The 16,036-nt window shown below is 54.2% G+C and overlaps 1 protein-coding gene across 3 annotated transcripts in view; it reads left to right on the plus strand.

Annotated features, from left to right (window-relative positions):
* Window positions 1–6,785, plus strand: part of EPHB2 (EPH receptor B2) — a 179,260-nt gene extending 172,475 nt beyond the window's left edge. For all 3 annotated transcript variants that reach the window (XM_017676558.3, XM_037017936.2, XM_037017937.2), the window contains exons 10-16: window positions 60–182; window positions 757–1,004; window positions 1,927–2,142; window positions 2,979–3,128; window positions 3,918–4,111; window positions 5,631–5,786; window positions 6,352–6,785. In XM_017676558.3, the coding sequence (XP_017532047.3) occupies window positions 60–182; window positions 757–1,004; window positions 1,927–2,142; window positions 2,979–3,128; window positions 3,918–4,111; window positions 5,631–5,786; window positions 6,352–6,460 (1,196 nt within the window). In that variant the 3' untranslated portion in view covers window positions 6,461–6,785. The remainder of the gene's footprint in view (window positions 1–59; window positions 183–756; window positions 1,005–1,926; window positions 2,143–2,978; window positions 3,129–3,917; window positions 4,112–5,630; window positions 5,787–6,351) is intronic.
* The last annotated feature ends 9,251 nt before the right edge of the window (window positions 6,786–16,036 follow it).

Raw genomic sequence — 16,036 nt, forward strand, 5'->3', positions numbered from 1 at the left:
TTTCCATTTGTCCACATCTTGAGTCTGTGCATGTGACCAAGCCTGGTCTTGTCCCCCAGTGACCCCAGGCATGAAGATCTACATCGACCCTTTCACCTACGAGGACCCCAATGAGGCAGTGCGGGAGTTTGCCAAGGAAATTGACATCTCCTGTGTCAAAATTGAGCAGGTGATCGGAGCAGGTAGGTGGCTGGTGGCCTCTCAGGTACCATGGTTTCAGCCATAGGTAGGGAGACCACCCCAACATGTACTCCTTGGGCAAAGGGTAGGAAGAGTAACAGGAGCCTCAGAGGACCCTCCAAGGCATGAAGGCTCAGGATGCCCAAGGTGGAGGGGCCCTCAGAGGTCATCCAGTAAAACCTGTGGATGCAGTGACAAATGAGGAAACAGAGGCATGGGGCTGGAAGGAGCTTGCACATCATGCCAGAGACTGAGTGAGGTCTGGAACCCAGTTCTGTGGATTCAGTCTGGTGCTTTGTCCTCCCCACCATTCACCCCAAGCCCCCTACATCCTCACCTCATGCCCAGTCATACACCATGGGACAGCCATGAAGAGTTTACTCGTATTCCCAAAAGTGGCTGGCATTTTTGGGGGGCCTCCATATTCTACAAAAGGGTTCTGTGTCCAAGAGGATGAGTTGCCCACAGAGAAGAAAAAGTTCCTGCAGGACCCAGAAATGGAGGTTACAGGGAACAAGGAGGTAGCATTTCTCCCGGGCTAATGACATCCTTCCTCTCTTGGTGTGTCTGTCCCAGGGGAGTTTGGTGAGGTATGCAGTGGCCACCTGAAACTGCCGGGCAAGAGAGAGATCTTTGTAGCCATCAAGACGCTCAAGTCGGGCTATACTGAGAAGCAGCGCCGGGACTTCCTGAGCGAGGCCTCCATCATGGGCCAGTTCGACCACCCCAATGTCATCCACCTGGAGGGTGTTGTCACCAAGAGCACACCTGTGATGATCATCACTGAGTTCATGGAGAATGGCTCCCTGGACTCCTTCCTCCGGGTAGGGGAAGCTAAGAATGCCAGGGGCCCATGCGAGGGGCAGGAAAAGGCATGGTAGACACAGCTACATACTGTCAGACCCTGAAGGGGTCTTGGAAGAGGTCTAGATCAGAAGTGTCTTACATAGCGCTACCTTCCATTCCCTTACCCATGGCAGGCATTGCTAATCAATCCCAGTACTCTCTCTCACTAAACCCAGAAGCAATCTCAGAATCCTTCTCAATCCATACCACAACCAGTCAATCAGAGTTGGCACACAATCTGGAATCTGTTGTCATCCATGCTCTTAGCCAGCCTTCTCATTATGTACAAGAGAAAATTAAGGCTCAAAGAGAAGTAGAGTTTGCCCAGGGTCGCCCAGAGGGTCAAGTGAGCATCAAGACTGGAACCATGTCACTTGGCCCCTATTCCAGAGTTTCCACCAGATGTTGAAGGAGGAGGAGGGAAGAGGGCTTCAGAGCACAAGGCCAACAGAGGAAAGCTTCCAGGCCCCCCAGACCACAGTCAACCAGCTAGACAAAGAGCTCAGAAGCATGCATTGGACAAGCTGCCATATTTAATATTTATTAAGCACCTAGAATATGCCAAGCCCCTTCTTGTTTAACTCAGACATCCCTGGGAGGTGGGTGTTATTTATCCCCATTTATTGCACAGCTGAGGAAACTGAGACTCAAGAGGGCAGGTCACTTGTCCAGGGTTGCACAGCTGGCAAGGGGCAGAGCCAGTCAGACCAGCTGCATGTGCTCCAAAGCCCGATTTCTCTCCATCTCCCTGAAACTGGCCTTGAATGGCCCTCTCTAAGGTCCCTGAGTATCTGAGTCCCACAAAGAGCACATGGCCAGGGTGGCAGGGTCCTCCTCTGTTTTCCCAGAGGATGATCCAGAGCTCATACATTTTCTGTGTCTTCTCCACTTCTCCTGAAGCAAAATGATGGGCAGTTCACAGTCATCCAACTGGTGGGCATGCTGCGGGGCATCGCGGCTGGCATGAAGTACCTGGCAGACATGAACTATGTACACCGTGACCTGGCTGCCCGCAACATTCTTGTCAACAGCAACCTGGTCTGCAAGGTGTCTGACTTTGGGCTCTCACGCTTTCTGGAGGATGATACCTCAGATCCCACCTACACCAGCGCCCTGGTAAGATGGAGGCAGGGTGCCAAGAAGGAGGGCACAGATAGCCACCTCTCCCTACGTTCACCAACACCTTGCTCATGCCAAGCACCGTGCTGGGCCCTGGAAACAAAGAGACATAAACCATGGTGTCTGCCCTCTTGGAGGTCACAGGCTGGTGGGGGTGGGGTACAGATTCACAGAGCAACACAGAGTGGCAGGGCTGTAAGTCAGGACACCAGCCTTGGAGGGCAGAGAAAGCCTTGCTAGAGGGGGTGATATCTGAACTGAAAGCTGAAGGGCCAGTATACATTTGACAGATGCCATGTTCTCATGACAAGATGTGGCTGGAACTCAGGCTATAAGGGGAGGGGGCAGCAGTGATGCTGGTAGATAGGCAGGGCCGGATCCTGGAGACCCCTGAATACCCAAGCTCAGGACTCTCTCCTGAAAGCAGTTAGGGTTGTTGAAATGTTTCAGCAGAATGGAATAAGACACAATCCCTGCCCCCAAAGAGCCCGGAGATAGTACAAGTAGAGCCAGGCAAATAGGCAATGATTTGAACACTGCTCTGTGTGAGAAGTGCCTCCCTGATGGAGAGAGATGGGGCACAGATGTAGGATTAAAGAGTGAGCAACTCTATGGGACTTGGGGAAAGATTTTCAGAGTGACCCAGAGGATGAGAAGGTTTCCAGATGGCAGTGGGAAAAGGCACTTCCTACAGAGGATAAGCAGTGTGGTGAGTCTGGGAACAATAAGGTGCTACATGAAATTGGTGCACACAGAGCAGAGGGTGGGGAATATTGAGAGCAGAGGCCAGATGGGCGAGCCTCCAACCCATTAACCCTGCTCCTGTTCCCCAGGGTGGGAAGATCCCCATCCGCTGGACGGCCCCAGAAGCCATCCAGTACCGGAAGTTCACCTCAGCCAGCGATGTGTGGAGCTATGGAATCGTCATGTGGGAGGTGATGTCCTACGGGGAGCGGCCCTACTGGGACATGACCAACCAGGACGTAAGTCTCGAAGGGGATGGGTAGAGCCTTTCTGACCTGCCAGATGGGAGGGGAAGACCCAGAATTCCAGGCCTTTTGCCGGTCTCCAGGGAGTGGGAGCAAGGTCTCTGAGATCCCGGGCCAGGGCAGCTCCTAGCCCCATGCTGGTTGATTCAAACCTGGACTCTCTCGGGGGTCAGGCGTAGTAAAGACCCACCTATCCACAAACCATTCACCTTGTGAATGCAAAATAGGGAGGACTTGAAGAAGCAACTTGAGCAGACAGGGTGACCGCAGTCCAACTGGAGAAGATGAATCTGGCCCTGGTGGCATTTGAGCTCCTTTCCCTGACGGGAGCCCGGTGGGCACAGTGGGGCCTGACAGGAGAGGTGTCGCTCACCTGGAGTGGTAAATGGCACTGGAATCAAGAGTGTGGTCCCTTGGGGGTCAAGGGCCAGGGAGAGGAGTCTTCAGGGCCATCAAAGCCAGGAGGGGAATCAGAGATAGGAAGGAGTAGGTCGCTGGTGTAATGGCCCCACAGGAGGGTCAGCCTGGCAGACCCCGAGGCAGAAGCTGTCTCAGAGTGCCGGGTTTCCCAAGCTTGGGAGAGGGGACAGACACCCAGCTGCCAGGTCAGACTGAGCATTCGGTGGGAACCCAGGTGAGGGCCATCCCTGAAGAGGAGGTGGTTGCCACGGCAACCAAAATTGGTCTGTCCTGTAATGTAGCCGGAGCAAGAGAGGCCAAGCCAGAAGGCAGATGCTCTTCGCCCATCCACCCAACCCCACTCTGCCCCTGTGTTGTCCACAGGTAATCAATGCCATAGAGCAGGACTACCGGCTGCCACCGCCCATGGACTGCCCTAGCGCCCTGCACCAGCTCATGCTAGACTGCTGGCAGAAGGACCGCAACCACCGACCCAAATTCGGCCAGATCGTCAACACGCTAGACAAGATGATCCGCAACCCCAACAGCCTCAAAGCCATGGCACCCCTCTCCTCCGGGTATGCCCCACGCTGGCCCCACCCCCGCCCCCCAATAGACCCTTCCCCTTCCAGATACCCTCCCACCACTGCTCTGCACTGCAGGTGGGGATCAAGGGAAGGCAGCGCTAGTGTTTGGTGGGCATTTTCCCTGCCTTGGGGCACAGAGGAGCACAGGACACAGAAGACGAGAAGCTGGGTTGAGGAAGCAAGAGAGATGGTAGAGCAAGCACCTTGTAAAGCATGGCCAGAGAGGACATTTGAGGAAAAATACCAGAATCTCAGTTATTTTAAGCAGATTGTAAGCAGACTGACTCATTACTCAGTTTCCTCCCTAGCTACCCTCACACTCAAATCAGGCGCTCTGTTTGCATCCTCCTCAACACAGCCACATGCATACACACACACACACACACACACACATGCTTTCACAAATACAGTCGTACATACACACACGTGAACACAGGCACAAACGTTCATGCTTGGCTCACACAGTCTCACACAGGGATACACATGCATTCTCAGGCTCTCACATCTACACATCCACCAGCACCTGAGCACACACACTTCCAGAAAGACATTCTCCACACACACACACACACACACACACACACACACACGTCACGTGCTCCACATTCGGGTCACCATCCCACATCACAGAGACTAGCTCAGCTGGACAAGCATTAGCTCCACCCATCCCAAGGCTGGCCTTCTCCCAGTGGTCCCAGGACATGCTCCACCAGGACTGCAGCCACCCCTGCCCACCCGGGGTGACGGCCACAGACCAGACTGCTGGCCCCGCACACTCCTATTCTTCGGGACCCTGTCACACAGGGTTTCTGAGGGGCATCCAGCTGGGTGTCTTCGAGGTCCAGGACTGGCTGTGTCCAGTGACCGTCGGGGACCCAGCCCGTTATGTGCCCAGGCCTTGCGGCCAGCAGATCACGTTTGCCTCCGCATGTTGCTCCGCACCATGACCCTGCCTCAGCCCGCCTGCCTCTGCAGATAAAATCACTCAGCTCTTACTCTCACCAGGGCCGTTTCATTCCTTGCCAGCCAGGAAGTCATTTCCATTAGCGCCACCAGCTTCATCCGGACTTCGGAGAAGCAATCCACAAGATGAGCTTCCTATGGCACGACCAGGGTGGGGAAGGAGGAAAATGGCACTGGGGAGGAAAGAGTGAATAATCTGCAGTTGATCTGGCTGATTTTCCACCTCTTGAAAACAAGAGGCATGGAGAAGCACCTCCCTCCTCCCCACTGTGGTCCTGCCCCCTCCCTCAGCCAGCCCTACGGAGGCTTCCCTAGACTTTCCAGGTCACCTCAGCTTTGAGTCCTGCACACACTTGCTCTCATACTCACATGTATACTTGTGCACATTTACATGGGTTCAAACTCACACCCACCCTCGACAAAGAAATACACGTCACCTGTGTTCACACCGACAGAGACCCACATGCACGTACACGCAGCCAAAGGTGTGCCCTCGCCCCCAGGCCAGCATATGCCCTGACCATCTTGTTTCCCACCTCATACCCAGAATCAACCTGCCGCTGCTGGACCGCACGGTCCCCGACTACACCAGCTTTAACACAGTAGACGAGTGGCTGGAGGCCATCAAGATGGGGCAGTACAAGGAGAGCTTTGCCAACGCCGGCTTCACCTCCTTCGATGTCGTGTCACAGATGATGATGGAGTAAGTGCCTGGTAGCCTGCAGCCACCACCATTCACACCCCCTGCCCACCCATCCCACCATGCAGGGATGGAGTGGGTGAGGGGCTTGGCTCTGGATGGTGAGGAATAGACAGTGTCCCAGCAGGGATGGGGGGACCCAGGGGGTGAGATGGCCAACTTCGGAGTCACATTCAGATTGACACCCAGGTCTGCCTGCCAGCTACTGGCTGTGAACTTGGGCAAATCACAGCCCCAGTTTTCCCCTCTGTAAACCAGAGGTTGGTTGGAAGATGAAGGGAGATACAAAGTGAGTGGGTACTTGGTAAATGCAGGCTCCCTTCACCTTCCCCATAGCAGGGGATTCAAGTGCTCCTAGGCACCCTGACTCCCAGTCATGTGCCCCTTCCGCTTCACATAGTCACTTGCTCCAGCTCCAGGGGCCACCCTGCCCCATACCCCTCATGCCCTCCCTTGCTAGCTTCAGCAGGAAACCCCAGGAGAGGCCCAGGCAGCTCTCTACCCGGCCCAAAGATCCCCGCAACCAGCCTCCCACCACAGTTCCCTAACAGGTGCTTCTCTCCCAAAGGGACATTCTCCGGGTTGGGGTCACCTTGGCTGGCCACCAGAAAAAAATCCTGAACAGTATCCAGGTGATGCGGGCACAGATGAACCAGATCCAGTCTGTGGAGGTTTGACCTTCCCCTGCCTCAGCTCACCTCCTCCTCCAGGCCCCACTCCCTCCACCCCCCATGCTGGCCCCTCTGGCCCTCCACCCATCGCAGGGTCGGCCACCTGCCAGGAGGCCACAGGCAGCAGGAAGAACCAAGCAGCACTCCAGCCATGAGAGGCGTCAAGGACACGTGCAACTCAGATGATGGAAAACAAGGGATGGGGCCAAAAGAAAACAGATCCTGGGAGGGGGCGGGAGACACAAGGAATATTTTTTAAAGAGGATTCTCATGAGGAAAGCGATCACTGTTCTTGGAGAAAAAAAAGGGCTTGGGAGTTCCATGCGATTTGTCCAACTGGAGACCAAAAGCAGTGTCTCTCCAGCTCCCTCTGGGAAGGTGAGCCGGCCAGAGCCAAGGACACTTTCAGGAAAACAGATGTGAAGGGGAGAGACAGGCCACCCTTCTCCCCTGTCCCTGGGCTGCTCTTCCAGGCCTCACTCAATAGCCACAAGTCAGGCGGACGGACCAGCAGCCAACCAGGGAACCACTCTGAGAAAACCCACTCCCACTGCCACTGAGCAAATAGAAGGATTTTTCTGTCTTGGGAGAATATTCGAGAAACTCCAATGAAAGAGACTTGATTCTCCTATCAGCTCATGGAGCTCAAAAGGGGCTTCTGCCCTCCTGGGTCAGGGAGAACAGAGGGACACCAGAAAGGCCGGCCTTCCTGGGGATGGCCGCCCCAGGACTGCAGCCCCGTGTCCACCGTGCTCACACAGCCCGTGGCCCCGGCACACCTGGGTGCCCACACCTGCCTGCACCCCCCAGAGGACTGATGCTGCAGCGACTGCCGTCAGCTACACCTGCCACCGAGCATTGCTCCTGCATCTGGGTTTGTTTACAGCAGTTCGTGGACTCGGGGGTATTTTGGTCAGGGGTGGATTTGGTTTGGGGGGCTTGTTGGTTTTTTTTAATGACAATGAAGTGACACTTTGACATTTCCTACCTTTTGAGGACTTGATCCTTCTCCAGGAAGAAGGTGCTTTCTGCTTACTGACTTAGGCAATACACCAAGGGCGAGATTTTATATGCACATTTCTGGATTTTTTATATGGTTTTCATTGACACTCTCCCCTCCTCACCCTGCATAGAGTTCCCACTTGCTGCCAGGCCTCACCAATGCCAACTGCCACGGGGCCATCCGGGCCACTCAGAGACTGAGTGAGATTTGGGCAGAGGATGGGGGCCAAGGTGGAGACACATCCCACCCCAGGACTGTTTTGAAAGCAACAGATTGAGAAGGAAGTGGGCTCTGGAGCTGCAGAGCTACGAGTCTTTGCCCATTTCTCCACCCTCCTTCTGCCCCAGTCTATCCAATACTTTCCAGGCAAATAGGCCCCTTCAAGGTTCCTGAGTGCCCTCAGATGGCCAGAAACCAGTTTTGTCTCTGGAAGTCTAAACAGGGCTGCGTCGGAGGCCAGGACCCAGATCATTCACTGTGATATCCCAGCCCTCCAGTGTGTCACCCTCACAGACACGTGCAAGCATGCGCCTTTACTGCACTGGGGAGAAGGTGTGTGCTTCTCTCCCAACTCCTTTCCTCCCCCAGACCTTTGCCCAGGTCTGAAGGCCTTGGCCATGGGAAACCACCAGCCAAGGGGTCTGGCCACAGACTCCCTCCCGTGAGCAAATGCAGGCACCTGAGCAGAACAATCAGTTAATGAATTGAATGGAAATAAACACTTTAGTTACAAAACAACCCCTGTTCTCTGTAAGCTCCAACAGAGACCCTGGCACCCCTGGGACGTGTCAAGTGACCCATGATGCTCTTCTAAGGGACCCTTCCTTCCTTAGGATTCTAGAAGGCCCAGGGCTGAGAACATACATGGAAGACACCAAAGGTCCATGTGGCCTTTCTGGCTCTGGCTTGTCAAAAGCACAAAGCAGCGAGTTGGAAGTGGCTCAGAACTCGGTGTTCAATGCCCTACAAATCAGGTGAGCCACTGCAGGCTGCATCAGGAGCAGGGAGGTGACAGATGCACTCAGCTCTCCTGGGCTACAGGAAGGGGGTCTGGGTATTAGATAAGCTGTGATGAGGTAAGTGCGAGGGTCCTGGAGTGCCCCCGGACCCCCAGTCAAAGCTCCGCTGTGCTCACCTTACCCTGGTCTGTTCTGACCTCTGTGCAATTGGGATCCCACTCACATACAATCAGAAAACTTTGTGTGGAAGGAGGCAGGGAGGCAGGCATGCTGTGGGTATCAAGTCTAGCTGGCAAAGGGGAACAGGACACCACATCTCAAAACCATTCCCTTTGTCCGTGGGAGTCTGACCAGTGGAAAAGACTCAGGCCAGGGTGGCCAGCTGAAGGCGCCTCGGTAGGGGTAAGCGTCCAGCGTGGACCAGCCTGCTGTCACTCACCTGTTTTCCAAAGCCTGAGATACAAAGGGAAGGAAGGGATTAGAGGGGAGCACGGGCCCCCCGGGGTGGGGGGAACAGCCGAACAAGCCACAGGGAAGCCACTGGCTGGTTTCCCATGAACTGGCCAGCCTTGGCCCAGCCAGCTGCCCTTTGTGCCCCAAAGCTGCCCAGCACAGGTGGCAGCTGTCTGGCACACAAGGTCACTTTCTGGAAGGAGCTGCCCTGATGCTCTTTAGATTAACTCCATCTCCCCAGCCTGCTCCCCCATTGCTCTGGGGCCCCACAGGGGGCTGGCACTTAGTGCTTCCTGTCAGATGGCTTCCTGTCTTAAGCTGCTGGGCTGGTGTCTGCTAGCCAGCACGTATGCCCATCCACCCTCCAGGGCCCAAGTCCTCGGTGGTCCTGGGCCCCCACATGCCCGCTTCTCAGAGGGTACTATCAGACTCTCTGTGCCTCCACTCCAGGGTGACAGACAGATGTCACTGTGACTGTCCCAGAGTGTAGGTGGATGCCCACCTCTCCCCGCTGCTGGGACAGCTCCCCACCACCACCTCTTGCTTGCTTCTCAGCAGGGAGTGGCAGGCCATGCTGCCAACCGCCTTCCACTTATGCTGCCCGCTCGCCTGGGCACACGGCTCTAAGCCACCCGCTGCCTGGTTACTAATCCTTTCCTGGCTCAACCTCCCCAGTACCAGCCCCCACCTGCCCAGAAGTGTTAGAGGAGTTCCGGCTGCTCTGCACACAGTTGGTACTTGAGGGAAGAAAGCTGCCTTGTAAACATGGGCCAGGGCACCATGGAAATGGGGACCAGCTGCTCTCAGAGGGTGTGACAAGCAGATCCACAACAGAGCCAGCCTGGGTGGTAGGGAGCCATACCATCACCCCCACTCATAGCCCCAGAAACTCAGAAATGCATTATTATTGATAATCAGCAGGCCCACGCTGGGGTAAGATACTCAAAATATCTATCAACTGGTAAGACATGGGCAAACCAATCAGATTAGATGAAGGCCTTGTTGCTAGGTCAGAAAGCCTCAGAGTAGGGGCTAGGGTGGCTAGGGAAGTCAGGGACACTTAAGGGACCTGGGGAAGTAGCTGTTTACGAACTAATGATGCCACCTGTTCAGACGGCATCAGCTGGACTTCCCCATCATTTCTGGTTAGCCCCATGCTGCCACCTCTCAGGGAGTTCTCTGCCACCCCCTTGTGTGCAGTCACTAGCTTTGAACCCCTCTCAGATCAGAGGCTCATCTCCAGAAGACTGGGAGCCCCTGCCCATGCCCAGCTCTTCCTCACACCTGGCTGAAGCCCAGGAAAGACCCAGGCCACAGACCACCACCCTCCCCAGTGCTCAGCCCTTGGCCACTCCCAGCTCTCTCCTGGGTCCCTTTAGTTTCAAGATGGTACCAAAGGCTAGAAGACTCTTGCAGAGAAAGTAATGTAAATGCATTCAAAGGAAAGTATGCTGCATGATGCTAGGGAAAAATGCATCCTGACACCAGGCTTACTCCTGTCACTAACTTAAGACAAGGATCTGAGTGAGTGACTTTCCCTGAGCCTCAGTCTCCCATCTGTCAAATGAAAACACTGGACTAGGGGCCAGGCATACAAAACACTTTATACACTACAGGCCTGTGAGGAGGGACTTGTTCCTCCCATAGGTGGGGGGAAACAGGTTCAGAGAGGGGAAGTGGCTTGCTCAGGATTACTCAGCCAGGAAGGGGCGGAGCAACTGTGTTCATCTGCTTCCAGTGCCCACTCCACCACACTCAATTAGTGACAAGAAGCATATCATGTCTGATGCTGGCCGGTAAGAAAAGGGAAGGCTCAAATGGTCTGGGGCTATCAGGGAGAGCTTCATGGAGGCTGTCTTGAAAATAACAGAAGTTGAGAGAGAAGGTTTTCCAGGTGGAAGGAACAGTGTAACCAAAGATGCCAAGGCCGGAATGGTCCAACAGTAGGAGTCATGCATGGATGGGCCATAGGAATGGTGGGAGGTGGGAGTGATTTAAGGACAAGTTGAGGCAGTTTGGATGTGATGCACAGTCCAGCCGGAGCAAATTTTTGAGCAGAAGAGTAGCAGAGTGAGCATCAGGTTCTAGGAGAAAGTCAAGTTAGCCATTAGGTGGGGGCAGGACGGCTCATGGCTCCCGCTCTCCCCAGGGAGGAGCCCTCATTTATTCCAGGGGAATCCAGGCCCTGCTGCTTCATTTTCGTTCCTCACTCACTGATGCAAATAATCCAAAGAGTCATTTCAGCTGCTTGGAACAGCAGGCTTGGGTTTTGTGCTTCCTGATTCCTAATTCAGCTGAGTTCAACTAATGCCCACCCTATTTCCTCCAGGCCTCTCTGAGAGCTGCCAGACTCGTGACCAGAGCTGAGTGTATACCAGTGGTGGTACCAGTATGGGACAGCAGGCAGGTGAATGGGGCGCAGCACTGGGGGACAGAGCAGAGTGCTGGGGAGCAGGGACTGGGTGGCACCCAAACTGTGCAGGAAGCCTGTCTCTGCCCTGGAAGAGTCTGGGGTCCTGCCCTGTTCATAGTGTGTCATGCCTGGGACACCGAGAGAGAAGTTAGGGAGCCACACTATGCGTGCACACACCACCTGCCGGCCTCAACCCAGCCTCCTATGAAATGGCTGCTGGCCCTTAAACCTAGCATGGAGAATGGCCTGCTTCCCAGTTAGTTTCCCCTTTAGGGAAACCAGAGCCAGAGTGCTGGTCTCAGGAAGTGACCTGGCCTTTGCTGTGCAGCACAGGAAGACTCGGGGTCCCCCCTTCAGAGGCTGGTCTCAGAAGATTGACGCAGGCATTACTCTCATCACTGGCACTTACATGCCAGGCCCCATGTGTGGGGACCTTACGGGCATAATTATCCATGTTTTCCATATGAGGAAACAGATTCCCAGAGGATTCTGCTGAGGCCATTTGCCTTTGGTGCTCCCTTCTTCCCACCTACCAGGACTTCTCAAAAATTTTGCCACCCCTGTCCCCCTGCCCATCAGAATCTCCTGCGCTAATCATTCAAACTGCATATTCCTGGGCTCCACTCCAACCTCCTAAATCAGAATCCCCAGGGTCAGGCCCAGGACCTTCTGTTTTTAACAGGCTCCTCCAGGAGTTTCCTCTAGACACAGAAATCCTCTCTTCACTTCCCCGGAGACAACCTGAGCCCTGATGTCTGCAGAGTGAGGGTCTGGCATAGACAGGGATCAGAAAAAGGCAGGACATCGTCAGATAAGATGCCCAAATGCAGACATGGATCAGGACCCATGAAGTAGGGGCTGGGCCAGACCCTCAGGAATGGGTTCAGACTGAGCTGAGCTCTCAGGAGAATCAGAAAGCACCCCCCACCCAGAGTCTGTCAGAATTTAGCTTTGTAGCAGGATGCTCACCTTTCCCCGCCTCAGGAAAGCTGACAGAGCAAGAGCACCGGGAACCTTAATGCTTCAGAGGCCCCCTGCAGCCCACTGGGAGATCCCAGAGAGCTCAAGCCCACGGCCCAGGCCTGTCCACTGAACTGCTGGCCGGGTGCGCCAGGCAAAGACAGGATGGGCCGTCCAGCTGGACCTGGAGCTTCATAAAACCCCCACACAAAAGCAAGCCCTGCTACCCAGACTAAGGTATGGCTTTCCCTGGAGGAAGAAGAGGGGGTGAAGGTCCTTGGCTCTATGCAGGATCTAACAGCCCCTGTTGGAGGAGTGGGGAAGGGAGGAGGTCAGAGCCTGGACCACATACATTGCAGAGGCCCTCACAGACTGCTGGAGTTCAGAATTCTAACATTCCATGGGCAAAAGATGCCAAGATTCTAAGATTGCTAAGCCCCATAATGCTAAGATTCCAACGGAAAGGTTCCATGCTTTTAAGATTCCACCACCATATGATTCGGTGCTGGTTAAGTCTTGAAATTTAAATCCTGGGTTCATCACAGCCCCCAAACCTGAAGACCCTAGCAGCCATGGAGCACTGCCTAGGAAGGCAGACAGAGATGGGAGGGGAGTGGCTTGAAACAAATCCTAACAATAGCCCCATGCTGTGGCTCTGCGTCAGAGGTGGACCGAAGCGCCAAGGACCCTCCTTCTGAGTGGGATGCTGAGTTTCTCACCCTGGTAGAATGGGAGAATTGCCCGCACCTGGCCCTCCCGGCAGCCAGGGGGGCTGGCTGCCCCAGGGTGCTGCTAAGCAGGGCCCCACACAGACCACAGTGCTCACTGGCTGGTGGGCTAGACAGCTCAGCTTAGAAGCCAAGTAGGGGCCCCCAAAGAGGAAGCTGCAGGGCCAGGGATTTGTTGAGGTCTCTTCCCCAGCACACGCCCTTCCTGTTCACAACCAGTCTTAACACTGGGCAACCAGCGGGTATTGCTGCAAACCCCAGAGCCAGGTGCCTTCCCACCACACTCGGGACACAGCATCCTTGGCCACACAGCCCCTGCCTCATGCCAAGCCCCAAGCCCATTCATCCTTTCTAATTGAGGCCACTGACTGCAGGATCTGGAAGGCTGAGGGGGTGCCTCTGGGTTGCCCAGAACTAGTGGTCAGTCTGGTTGCTCTCCCTTCTATGGACAGGGGCTCTGGTGAGCAGGGACACAAAGCTGAGCCCCTCAGGCTGGGCTAAGGTAGGCCTGGCAGGGACACCCATCCACAGCCAGCCTCCCTGGGCTCCAGGGAAGAGCAGTTCACTGGTTGGTCATGCCCAGCCCCAAATCCTAATCATAGCTGCTATTTCTTGAGTGCCAACAATGTGCCAAGAGCTGTGCTTAACTTTTTTATACACAGTGTCTCATTAGCGCTCACAAGGCTCTGGGAGACAGGTACAGTTATAATTCCCACTCCACAGACTAGAAAACTCAGAGATGTACGTGGTGGCTTCCCTGGGTCACAGTCAGCCGGTGGGCTCTGACCACAGCATCTGCCCTCAGAATCACGACACTATGCTGCTGCCAGGGAGCCCCACACAGCCCCTCTCCACCGTCAGACCCTTTATCGGTCAGGCCCCCAACCCCACGGGGGTACTCTTTTGGGGGGACTGGGACATCCTCTTTGTGGCTTCCTGGAACTATTGTCAGAACCAGGAGCAGTGGGAGTGAGAGACACCCCCCCTGCCCTGCCCCAGGCATTCACTCCGCCTGGGCCAAGCAGGCCAGAGCTCTCAACCAGGGAGTTGAGGGGTCTGGCAGGGTTTCACACAACCCTGTTTCCTCTGGTCATAAATATGGGTTTTCCTGACAATGTTGGGGTTCAAAAGTGATGCAGCTGGGTTTGCAGTGGTTGTAGGTCAGACCTGGCTCCTCCAGATCCCCACTGCTATGACCAAGGACATCTCACCAGCTGTGTCCGTGAGCAACCCTGACCCTGTTACTCCAATACCTTTGTAGGAGTATTTTTAGCAGAACACTTTTTTTTCCAAAATAAATGTGAATTGTAAAAATTTATCACCTGGACTCACAGTACTTTGTTTTTCCTGCTGAAGTTCTCCAGGGAGCAAATGAGGACTCCTGAAGATCCTCAGCAGAGTTCTGAAGCATGACTAGGAGTTTTCCAAGACTCAGGTTAGAGCTGGAGCTAGGGCTGGGATTGGGGCTGGGGCTGGGGTGGGGGTTTGGCCTGCGCTGGGGTGGGATAGTGAACTGGAGCAGTAACTCCTAAGGGTCCTAAGAATACTCACTTGTGTTTCAATGGTCTGCTGTCAGGAATCCTAGGTCGTGAATTTCAACCTTGTCATTTGTTAGCTAGATGTCCTGGAGAGGCTCATTTTCATGTCTGTTAAATGGGGCAGTAATATCTGACTCCTAGAATGTAGGTGAAGGTTAATGAGATGAACCACAGAAGCACTTAACTCTCACAAACACTAATTCTTCATATTTTGCTGGGCAGGCAGCAGGGCCCATGTCTGTCATACACTCTGCTGTGTTCTCCACAAACAGAACAATGCCTGGATCATAGTACATTCTCAATAAACGTTTGTCAAACAAATGTCAGTTGAGTTCAGCTAAGGTGGCAGGAGTGGGGGCATTGGGGAGAGTTCATAGTCAAATATATTCGGCAAACTCCGGGCTTGGGCAAGTTGATAAGATTACTTCAGGGTACTGCAGAGCTTTATATATGCTAAAAGGGTGATATGAATCTCTATAACATGCTGTCATTTGCAGAGGTTCCCATTCTGCAGAAAACACCTCAAGGGACCAGTGTCCCTGGGAGCACACTTGGGGAACTGACCAGCTCCTGGGTAATGCTCTGGTCTGAGGTAAAGTGGGGCTCAGAATGAAACATGATGGGGTAGAAGTCAGAGGGGAATGGGCTCTAGGAAGCTGTCATATGATCACTCACTCATTCATTCATTCATTCAAAAAGTACTGACTGAATTCCTATTACATGAAAGGCCCTGCATTAGATAACATGGGGAAACAGAAATGATTCCATGTGCATCCTGCCCTCAAGAGCAGATCAATACATGGACCAGTTCACAAGAACCAGGCACCCCCACAGTCCTGGACACGAGGCTGGAACTAGGAATGCTGTGATAAATCAGACACATGCCCTTGCTCGGAAGTCTCCAGTAGATGGGGCCCAATGGGCAGTCCGGCCATTACGACTCAGGGCAACATGTGGCACAAAGTGTCTACAGCTGTCGGGAAGGGCGTGGTTAACCCTGAATGGGGGCCCCTAGGGATCCTGCAGGGTTCTAAAGCATGGCTGGGAGTTACCTGGAGCTGAGGTTGATAAAGAATTCTAGGTCTATTTCTCTGGAATAGCAGATACAAAGATATGAAGTCAACATTAACAGATTTTGTGAATTACTATGTAAGTAATGCAGATGTAAACATGACTACCATATTAAAAATAATAAATACCCCTCATCCCAGTTTGTACATACAGGTGGCAGGACTGCCAGCTCCTATGCGGTGCTCAGGAGTACAGGGTGGAGGGAACCCTGAATGCCCACAGTGAGGCCAAGTGGGTCGTACACCACCTGCAGGCACATGGTAGGTAGAGCCCAGTGTGCGACCTCACCACCTGCCTTAGACATCTTAGGGCCTCTGACCCAAGGCCCAAGACAGCTTCACTCTGTCCTCGCCTGGTTCCTCTGAGAGGTCTAGATCCCCTTGGTAGTTCCACCTGCCCCTGGCCCTGGCCCATCCTGGGCTTCCCCTGGACTCTCCTGCTCATTCTGAGGTCCACT

This window comes from Manis javanica, chromosome 4, assembly GCF_040802235.1.
Source record: "Manis javanica isolate MJ-LG chromosome 4, MJ_LKY, whole genome shotgun sequence".
Lineage (NCBI taxonomy): Eukaryota > Metazoa > Chordata > Mammalia > Pholidota > Manidae > Manis > Manis javanica.